Below are 11,025 nucleotides of genomic sequence, written 5' to 3' on the forward strand. Positions count from 1 at the left end.
AGTTATCCAGCTTACTTATTACAAATAAATGATTCTTGCATAACTAGCCAATGGTAGCTAATAAATGCTCCTTTAAAGTTTATACCTGTAGTTTTCCTTTTAATTTACATTTCCTTTTTTGAACCCTTGCTTTGAATGATATGGAAATGCACATCTGAAAGCTGCCTGGAGCCTGTGAAGGACAGTCCTGAGTGAGTTAACAGGGGCTTCTTAACTATGCCTCCCTTTGTTTAATTTGGATTAAATGATTCTCTTTAAATTAAGGAAATGCTTCTGTCAGAACTTTAAAAATGTTATATGTATACATATATATGTATATGTATACATGTATAATCAGAAGATCAAAAAGCATTTTTATCTGCTGACACAGGTCTAATTCGTGAGGAATTTGTAATCTGCCTTGATACGCCCACCCCACCCCCACCCCCACCCCAGCTTTGGCATTGAAATTCCTGTGTGTGGTGTGCTTGAAAGGAATCCCATCCTGCCTGTGTCTGTGGAGGCTCCCGGCCCGTGTTTGGTCAACAAGCAACAGTGGGTGGTCGGGCCGCTGCGCAGGACAAGGGCCCGCTGTGCGCAGGAAAATGTGTTCAAAGGTGTTTAAGGGCCGTGAGGAAGTCGGCCACCCTTCTGAGAGTCTGAGGCTGCAAATCAGTGTTCCCCACACTGTTGCAGGCTGTGAGAAAACTTGCTGTAGTAGGCATGAAGGATGAGAAAATACAGTAATCTTATTCACCTGGCTCCGCCTCGGCAGGCTGCCCTTAAGAAGGGTCTCTTCTGCCCTGTGTGTGGTGTAGAGTGTGTTTTAAAAATACTATTAAAATCAGAAGGACTTGCACAGCTTTGAGTGGAAAGGATTTGACTGATAAGGTTTCCTGAAAGTCCTACAGAACTCTAGGTATAATAAGCATTTTCTATAGAGTCTCCTTAACGTCCTTACCAGTTTTTTGCAGTGTTATAGGATTTTTAGAGTTTTAATATAAACCTTTTAAGTTTCTGAGCTTTCCGGAAGATTTTTTCAGATCTATAGTTTAAGATAAAGCTGCTGAAGTCTTACTATGGTAGAAATTTCACAGTTGTTGGAAAAAATAGCAGATGTTTCAACTTGTTCACGGCAAATTGTCAAAGATTGTTTACTTTCTTTTAGAAAAATAATAAATTTTAAATTTTTGATTATTTCTACACTTCTAGTGAAGTGACTAGGATTGTTTCATTAGTGTTCTGAAGAAAATTATTTCTGCAACTTCCGAAAACAAATTTTCCAACTATTTTTCTCTCGTTAAAATTTCCAGAGGTATTTTTTTCTAATTTTATGTTTGTTTATAATTTGGTAAATGTATCTGCATACTTAAAATTAGAAAAAGAATTTTGAGGATGTTGCAAGCATACATTATAGAAGCATTATTTAACTGGAAAAATAAAATACTAACTTTTGACTTCCAGTGGTTAAAAACTTCGTTGTGTCTTTTTTTAATGTTAAGGATTTTTTTTTCCTTCCAAGATACTAATTCCAGGCATTTGTCATAACATGTGTATCTTTTCTTTGATATATTGACAAAATAACAACTCAAATACTAGTGAGGGGAAGTTAAAAGATATAGCTAGATCCTAAGAATATTGATTTCCAGAATTTTGTTTTGTATAATTTTTCCTGCAAACATCACATACAATTCTGTAATTAGAAATGCTGCTACAGTGAAGGTTTCCCATGCTACAGGGTGATGTGCCTGTTTGCAATTTTGTATTCAGAGTAAGCTGTAGTTACCCCTCGTTGAGAGATTACAACCACATGTTTTTGATCTTACAAGTACTTACTCATTTGAGTGTATTTATTACTGTGCTTACTATCTTTAAAATAGCCAGACTGAAGTCCGTAACAAATATTATAAAATTCTGTTACAGTTTTCACTGTGCCTTTTTTTTTTTTTTTTTTTGAGACAGAGTCTCACAGGCTGGAGTGCAGTGAGGTGATCTTGGCACACTGCAGTCTCTGTCTCCCAGGTTCAAGCAATGCTCGTGCCTCAGCCTCCCGAGTAGATGGGACTACAGGCACGTGCCACCACGCCGGCCAATCTTTTTGTATTTTTAGTAGAGACGGAGTTTCACCCTGTTGGTCAGACTGGTCTCGAACTCCTGACCTCAAATGATCCGCCCACCTTGGCCTCCCAAAGTGCTGGGATTATAGGCATGAGTTACCGTGCCCGGCCACACTGTTACTTTTTTGTATTGCTTTTAGTATTTTTGGGATGTAATTTCCATTTTAAGATATAATTTTCACACTTGCTCCGTGTGTAGGGGCAAGCTTTTTATACATTTAAAATGACACCACCACTGATCAAGGTCCTAAATTGTACGAATAGTGATCAGAATCAATGTCTTTTCTGTGGTGTTTTCAGTGGTGATTTCAGGTTTCAGATTTAAACTTTGAGTCATAGAGTTAGAATTTTATAGCTAAGAAGACTTTTAAAATTGCATAGTATGAAGCCCTAATCTTTACAGGTATATTTTACAGGATAGGTCAACGGCTCCGTGGGCTGCTACAGAACCTGATACCAACTGCATGACCCTGAAAATTCTCAATACAGTTAGTCCCTGCCTCAATTTCAAACTTAGGGAACAATTTGGTAGTATTGGCCCAAATGAAAAATAGTTATCACCTTTTCAGCAGGGCCAAAGGTAATAATTTCCTACTTGAAAAAAGGCTTTTTAAAAATTTTCATCCAGAAAAAAAATTCTAGGAACAGTTAATTTCTAGAGAAAATTTACTGCCAAGAAAACAAGTCACCTCTCAAAACTCCTATCAATGCAGCATTAGTTTGAAAAGGGCAGAGTCAAACACAATTTTATGTTGTTATGGGATGTTAAAAACTGCACCCGGGGCGGGGCACAGTGGCTCACACCTGTAAACCCAGCACTTGGGGAGGCTGACGCGGGCAGATCACAAGGTCAGGAGTTCAAGACCAGCCTGGCCAACATAGTGAAACCCTGTGTCTACTAAAAATACAAAAAAACAGCCGGGCATGGTGGCGCATGCCTGTAGTCTCAGCTACTTGGGAGGCTGAGGCAGGAGAATCACTTGTACCCGGGAGTTGGAGGTTGCAGTGAGCCAAGATCATGCCACTACACTCCAGCTTGAGCAACAGAGTGACACTTCATCTTACAAAAAAAACAAAAAAAACTGCACCTGATCACCATATGCTTTAGGTAGTGTGTATAGTTTTTTTTAAATGAGATATTGCTATCATATTGTAAGGTGAAACAAGACAAAATAGACTGATACGTGAAATATGTAAAGCCTTTTGCTGATTTTATATTTTATAGAAAGTATGTTTTTTTCTGTTTTTGATAGAAATGCTTACCATGAAACCAGTTCATATTTGTAATAATTTTGTGAGTTAGAAATACTAAGTCATGTAATTTAAGAGGAGTGTCAGAATTATCGAGCTTTTTTTTTGGATACTTGGTCATAAATAATTTATGACAGCTGATACTTAAAACGTTTGTATTACTTTTCAAAACATAAGCTTTTTAATTCTCTATAAAATAACTCTTTCTGAGATCATTTTTGACAGTCAGAAAAATGCCAGTGTTAGGGAGAGAAATACATTTCTAAGCTGGTACCCACTGTTTAGTTGACAGGGCATATTACACATTTGTGTGCAGCTGTGAAGCGCTACCTTCTGGACACTCAGCAAAAATACATCTTCCAAATGTATTCCAGATGCTGGTTAGTCCTGAGGGGCATGTGCTGTTCCAGCTCCGTGCTGCTGTGTTGTACTTACGGTAATGCCAGGGCACCAACTGGAAAATTCCTTCATGGTTACCTTTCTTTTCCTGATACAGAAAACTGATGATGTGGTTTCTAATAGAACAAAAGCATAGTAATACAGTTTCTGTTATTAAAGGAAAAATATATCAGTCTTGTAAACCATTGCAAAACTCAAGATGTATTTAACCTATACAAATGGTTTAATATTAAACAATTTAAAGTTATACAAATAGACCGGGCCCGGTGGCTCAAGCCTGTAATCCCAGCACTTTGGGAGGCCCAGACGGGGGGATCACGAGGTCAGGAGATCAAGACCATCCTGGCTAACATGGTGAAACCCCATCTTTACTAAAAAATACAAAAAACTAGCCGGGCGAGGTGGCGGGCGCCTGTAGTCCCAGCTACTCAGGAGGCTGAGGCAGGAGAATGGCGGGAACCCGGGAGGCGGAGCTTGCAGTGAGCTGAGATCCGGCCACTGCACTCCAGTCTGGGCAGCAGAGCGAGACTCCGTCTCAAAAAAAAATAAAAATAAAAATAAATAAAAAAAAAAGTTATACAAACACCAGTTATGAGGAGAAAACTTTTTCTGAAATAATTGTATTTTGCAGAAATGGTGTATGTGTACTTTTAGGAATCTAGGAAGTGTTTTCCTTCTTAATCACAAATTCATAGTCCTGAAACCTTCAAGAGTAAGTGAAATGTAACATTTTAAAGTGTTTTTTATACTTTAAAAATGTACATTTTAATGTAAATTATAAGTTTTTATATGTATTTTTAATGTGATGCTAAGTTTGGGCCCCTTTATTTTTCTCTTTAAAGTATGTTAGAAAATTCATATTTTGATATTAATTTCCTGAATCCCACAACTGATAGAAGTGATACCTGTATAAACTTCAAAGGAAAATGTCATAAATCACTAAAACGTTCACACACAAATGTATTTTTGTATGAAAAAAGTCAATTAGAAAAATAATACTTTCCTTACTGTATTTTTTTCCTCTGTATCACATTTTTTTTGGTAACATAATGGGTTATATAAGTCTTCTTATCTTAGCTGTAATATTTTCCAAAATACAAATGTATGCACAGCATTTATTTAGCACAGTGGCCAAAACATAATAAGTCTTCAAAAAAGTTTCTGTTGCACTAAAAAATTTGTTCAAATGATTTAATTTCTTTTGAAGACCTACCAGCGAGAATCTGTGAGGATCCGGAGAGAGAGGCGATAGTGTGCCACATCCAGCAGCCTCACAGAGATCAGGCCTTTTCTCACTGCACAGTCACTATTTACCTCCTCTGCTTAGCGGTTTTTTGCTATAGTTTTGTTGTTTATTATCTATTGGTTTATTTTCTGCCTCTACCACCGAATATAAACATCTTGAGAGCAGGGCCTTAGATATTATTCATCACTTTATCCCCGGGCCTGCAGTTCCTCGCATGTGGGAGGGTGCTCAGTGAATACCTGTTAAATGTTAGTGAATAGTTTGCATTATCAGAGGCACAAAAATACTACTTTAATTTGTAAATATGTTTTATATTAGCACCTGAAAACAAATCCATAGGCTTTTAATATTCTATTCAGTTATAAAATAAAAAATATGTTGTTTAGTGTCAGTCACTTACTACCTGTGGAGGGAGTTATTTGTGGAAGGTCCAGTGACCATGGGGAACGTGGAGACACGTTTACTTCTTACCCTGAGAAAACAGCAGTCTTTGGTGGAGACAGGCAATACGTAGCTGTTAATGAACTACAGACGGTAGAATGTGAAGTCAATTAAATTATATACATTCTCGCTGCTGTCAAAGGGCAGAAAATATAGGTAGCACTTTAGGTATATGAGTAAGAGGTGACCTTGACCTTGTGTAATAGCTGTATTTCAAGTGGTGTCTTTCAGGATGTGGGTTTAAATGGATGAAGAGGAAAAAAATGAGTGAGGCCTTTCTAATAGAGAGGATAGCAAATAAGGCAGGAAAATGTAAGGTGCATTTTTGTAGGGAGAATATTTAAGTGTCCTATGCACACTACTGTAAATACTCTGTAAATGCACATTGAGTTCAGTTTATTTTAAAGCACTTTGAATACTCAGCTAAAGAGCTTAGAGTGGTGTTTTAGACTAACAAGGTAAATTTTACCACTTCAAGCCAATGTCCTTACTAACTGGTTTGGCAACATGTAATTCTATTCCTGATGGCTTTTGCGATCCATTTTAGAAAAATTGTTTCCTAATTCTCAGCCTAATTTGGATTGGAAAACATTGGGGTAGACTTTATCCTGCCTGTTTTCTGGAAGACCTCTGAGAAGAGAATCAAAAAAGCAGTATTTGAGTGTGAGACAATAAAGACAATTTCTTGATAGCAGTAGAATGTTCTGGCTTCTGGAATATGCAGTGTGCGGTGAAAAGGCTCCACACTAGATGACTGGCATCAAGAATAGCAATAGGGAGTGAAATCACACGTGTCCAGGAAACAAATGGTGGGATTTGGGGATTTAAATGTCAGGTGTGGCATAGGGAGCAGTCAGAGGAGATTTATGCTACAAAGATGTGTAAGTCAGCTACATTTAAAGAAACAGAAGAGTCCGAACGCCATTACTTTCTTTCCTAGTGCCAAAAGTTGTTTTGCGAAATATGATTTTTCCTGCTACATTTTGTGTTTATAGCTTTATCCTCCCACCACCACCCAGTTTTGCCGAACCGAGAATTACTTTTAAAATCTATTTAGAGAAAATAGTTTTTAATTTTATTTAATAACTGCTTTATTTAAGAGTGGAGCAATTGAGCAAGAAATAGCCTCAGAGAAGCAGTCCATTAAATCAACCAAGCAAGAGTACATAGAGCCTACAGAAATCTCTGCTTTCTTCCCCAGCTAACCCAGGCCTGCACAGCCCCATGTTGGATCTCGATAATGACACACGCCCCTCAGTGTTGGGCCATCTCAGTCAGACAGCGTCCCTGAAGAGGGGCAGCAGCTTTCAGTCTGGTCGAGACGACAGTGAGTATCTCCCTCGACTGCCACTGGGTCCTTTAAATTTGTATTCGTGTAATTTCAAACATCCATCTCTTGGAGACTTCCCCAGTTTGTGTTGTTACCAGTGCTAAGTATTATCAGCCATCATCTCTTTTGCTTGTTATAGTAACTACCAGTAACTTAATAATTAAAATATATACTACATTTAAAGAAATGCTACTTGATTTTTAAGTCATTGGGTGCAGGTCAGTGTTTATTAAACATATTTAGTTCGAGTCTAGTTTTACTCTTTCTGTGGTTGAATTTTTTTAAAATGCCACAGAAAAAATTCTGTGAGAACTGCATTAAGATGGAATTTGCAACAAAAGTAGGATCAGCATACCGTTTTTGATGAAATTTAAACTTTGGTTTGGAAAGAGGGATTGGCTGTTAATTAACCATAAAATAATTGTTAATAATTTTTCCTAAGATGAAGCATCTAGAATTTTAAGTATGTTGCATTTCTGAACCTTCTGGAGTGGATATTTACTGTTTCCCTATTTGAGATACAACATGATTGACTTTCAGGCATTCACGCACCCAATTAGAGCCACTAGTCAGGAGCCGTTTGTGATCTCAGTCACAGATACGAGAAACCTAAATACACTAATAGAAATATCTTACATTATATTAAATTCAGGCCGGGCGCGGTGGCTCAAGCCTGTAATCCCAGCACTTTGGGAGGCTGAGACGGGCGGATCACGAGGTCAGGAGATCGAGACCATCCTGGCTAACAGGGTGAAACCCCGTCTCTACTAAAAACTACAAAAAACTAGCTGGGCGAGGTGGCGGCGCCTGTGGTCCCAGCTACCCGGGAGGCTGAGGCAGGAGAATGGCGTAAACCCGGGGGGCGGAGCTTGCAGTGAGCTGAGATCCGGCCACTGCACTCCAGCCTGGGTGACAGAGCGAGACTCCGTCTCAAAAAAAAAAAAAAATTAAATTCAGATACCTCTAAAGTTGTTTAAAATGTCTTATATTATTCTTACAAGCATTGCAGTAGGGAATTTTTCTAAGGTTTTATTAATATAAATGAATGTTCATCATAAGAGCACCTTAAATTGGATGATTTATTTGTACTAAATGAAAGGCTTCCGTAACTGTTGGTATTCCTTCTTCTTGTCTGATTCTCATTCCTCTCCCAGCTCACCAAACGTTAGAATAAACAATGTTAGCTCAGAACTGTTTGCTCCTACGTTCTGTGGGACAGCGGCTAACATTATATAATGTTCAAGGTAATTGCACAGAGGAGCTGAGATCTTTTGAAACATTATTCTTGGGAAAGATACCATATAAGAATCCATTTGCTGCAATATTAAGCTGTGTTAGTCTGTTTGTGTTGCTATAAAGGAACACTGAGACTGGGTAGTTTGTAAAGAAAAGAGGGTTATCGGCTCACAGTTCTGCAGGCTGTATAGGAAGCATTGCACCGGCATCTGCTGTGGGAGGCCTCAGGAAGCTTCCAGTCATGGCAGAAGGCGAAAGGGGAGCCAGCGTGTCACACGGCAGGAGAGGGAGCGAGGGAGAGGATGGAGACTCCAGGCCCTTTTAACCCGCTTCCCGTTCAGGGAAAAAGGTGCAGCGCACTGCTGATGCCCACTTAATTTCACATAAACATGCTCTGTGAGGCTGAAGCAAATCTCGCTGATTTTCAATGTGAAAACAAAATATAAAAACTGTTCTTGGAATTATTTCTCAACAGAACTCGTCTCTAATCCTGATGTAATAGAAATGTATATGGCATTTCATCAAGATTAGAGACAAGAGTGTTCTCAGGGCAAACGGGAAATGGGTGAAACAACTAGATCTTGTGTGAACTAACAGAGCGAGAAGTCATTCATTATTGCGAGGATAGCAAGCTATTCGTGAGGGACCCGCCACCACGACCCTCCGCCAACATTGGGGATCACATTTCAACATGAGATTTGGTGGAGACAAACATCCAAATCAGTCAAAGGCAAATCTTTCAGTGCTTCCATTTTTAGATTTTCGTGTCCTGTTTTGCACCTTGTCATTGGACCCTTTTTTTTTTTTTTTTTTGAGACAGAGTCTCACAGGCTGGAGTGCAGTGAGGTGATCTTGGCACACTGCAGTCTCTGTCTCCCAGGTTCAAGCAATGCTCGTGCCTCAGCCTCCCGAGTAGATGGGACTACAGGCACGTGCCACCACGCCGGCCAATCTTTTTGTATTTTTAGTAGAGACGGAGTTTCACCCTGTTGGTCAGACTGGTCTCGAACTCCTGACCTCAAATGATCCGCCCACCTTGGCCTCCCAAAGTGCTGGGATTATAGGCATGAGTTACCGTGCCCGGCCACACTGTTACTTTTTTGTATTGCTTTTAGTATTTTTGGGATGTAATTTCCATTTTAAGATATAATTTTCACACTTGCTCCGTGTGTAGGGGCAAGCTTTTTATACATTTAAAATGACACCACCACTGATCAAGGTCCTAAATTGTACGAATAGTGATCAGAATCAATGTCTTTTCTGTGGTGTTTTCAGTGGTGATTTCAGGTTTCAGATTTAAACTTTGAGTCATAGAGTTAGAATTTTATAGCTAAGAAGACTTTTAAAATTGCATAGTATGAAGCCCTAATCTTTACAGGTATATTTTACAGGATAGGTCAACGGCTCCGTGGGCTGCTACAGAACCTGATACCAACTGCATGACCCTGAAAATTCTCAATACAGTTAGTCCCTGCCTCAATTTCAAACTTAGGGAACAATTTGGTAGTATTGGCCCAAATGAAAAATAGTTATCACCTTTTCAGCAGGGCCAAAGGTAATAATTTCCTACTTGAAAAAAGGCTTTTTAAAAATTTTCATCCAGAAAAAAAATTCTAGGAACAGTTAATTTCTAGAGAAAATTTACTGCCAAGAAAACAAGTCACCTCTCAAAACTCCTATCAATGCAGCATTAGTTTGAAAAGGGCAGAGTCAAACACAATTTTATGTTGTTATGGGATGTTAAAAACTGCACCCGGGGCGGGGCACAGTGGCTCACACCTGTAAACCCAGCACTTGGGGAGGCTGACGCGGGCAGATCACAAGGTCAGGAGTTCAAGACCAGCCTGGCCAACATAGTGAAACCCTGTGTCTACTAAAAATACAAAAAAACAGCCGGGCATGGTGGCGCATGCCTGTAGTCTCAGCTACTTGGGAGGCTGAGGCAGGAGAATCACTTGTACCCGGGAGTTGGAGGTTGCAGTGAGCCAAGATCATGCCACTACACTCCAGCTTGAGCAACAGAGTGATACTTCATCTTACAAAAAAAACAAAAAAAACTGCACCTGATCACCATATGCTTTAGGTAGTGTGTATAGTTTTTTTTAAATGAGATATTGCTATCATATTGTAAGGTGAAACAAGACAAAATAGACTGATACGTGAAATATGTAAAGCCTTTTGCTGATTTTATATTTTATAGAAAGTATGTTTTTTTCTGTTTTTGATAGAAATGCTTACCATGAAACCAGTTCATATTTGTAATAATTTTGTGAGTTAGAAATACTAAGTCATGTAATTTAAGAGGAGTGTCAGAATTATCGAGCTTTTTTTTTGGATACTTGGTCATAAATAATTTATGACAGCTGATACTTAAAACGTTTGTATTACTTTTCAAAACATAAGCTTTTTAATTCTCTATAAAATAACTCTTTCTGAGATCATTTTTGACAGTCAGAAAAATGCCAGTGTTAGGGAGAGAAATACATTTCTAAGCTGGTACCCACTGTTTAGTTGACAGGGCATATTACACATTTGTGTGCAGCTGTGAAGCGCTACCTTCTGGACACTCAGCAAAAATACATCTTCCAAATGTATTCCAGATGCTGGTTAGTCCTGAGGGGCATGTGCTGTTCCAGCTCCGTGCTGCTGTGTTGTACTTACGGTAATGCCAGGGCACCAACTGGAAAATTCCTTCATGGTTACCTTTCTTTTCCTGATACAGAAAACTGATGATGTGGTTTCTAATAGAACAAAAGCATAGTAATACAGTTTCTGTTATTAAAGGAAAAATATATCAGTCTTGTAAACCATTGCAAAACTCAAGATGTATTTAACCTATACAAATGGTTTAATATTAAACAATTTAAAGTTATACAAATAGACCGGGCCCGGTGGCTCAAGCCTGTAATCCCAGCACTTTGGGAGGCCCAGACGGGGGGATCACGAGGTCAGGAGATCAAGACCATCCTGGCTAACATGGTGAAACCCCATCTTTACTAAAAAATACAAAAAACTAGCCGGGCGAG

General features: G+C 38.9%; 1 protein-coding gene across 1 annotated transcript in view; it reads left to right on the forward strand.

Moving 5' to 3' along the window:
* Nucleotides 1-11,025, forward strand: part of EXOC2 (exocyst complex component 2) — a 200,465-nt gene that overhangs the window by 105,112 nt on the left and 84,328 nt on the right. Inside the window, exon 13 of the mRNA XM_011955129.1 lies at nucleotides 6,635-6,760. Coding sequence (XP_011810519.1) covers nucleotides 6,635-6,760 — 126 coding nt within the window. The remainder of the gene's footprint in view (nucleotides 1-6,634; nucleotides 6,761-11,025) is intronic.

This window comes from Colobus angolensis, unplaced genomic scaffold (assembly GCF_000951035.1).
Source record: "Colobus angolensis palliatus isolate OR3802 unplaced genomic scaffold, Cang.pa_1.0 Scaffold396, whole genome shotgun sequence".
NCBI lineage: Eukaryota > Metazoa > Chordata > Mammalia > Primates > Cercopithecidae > Colobus > Colobus angolensis.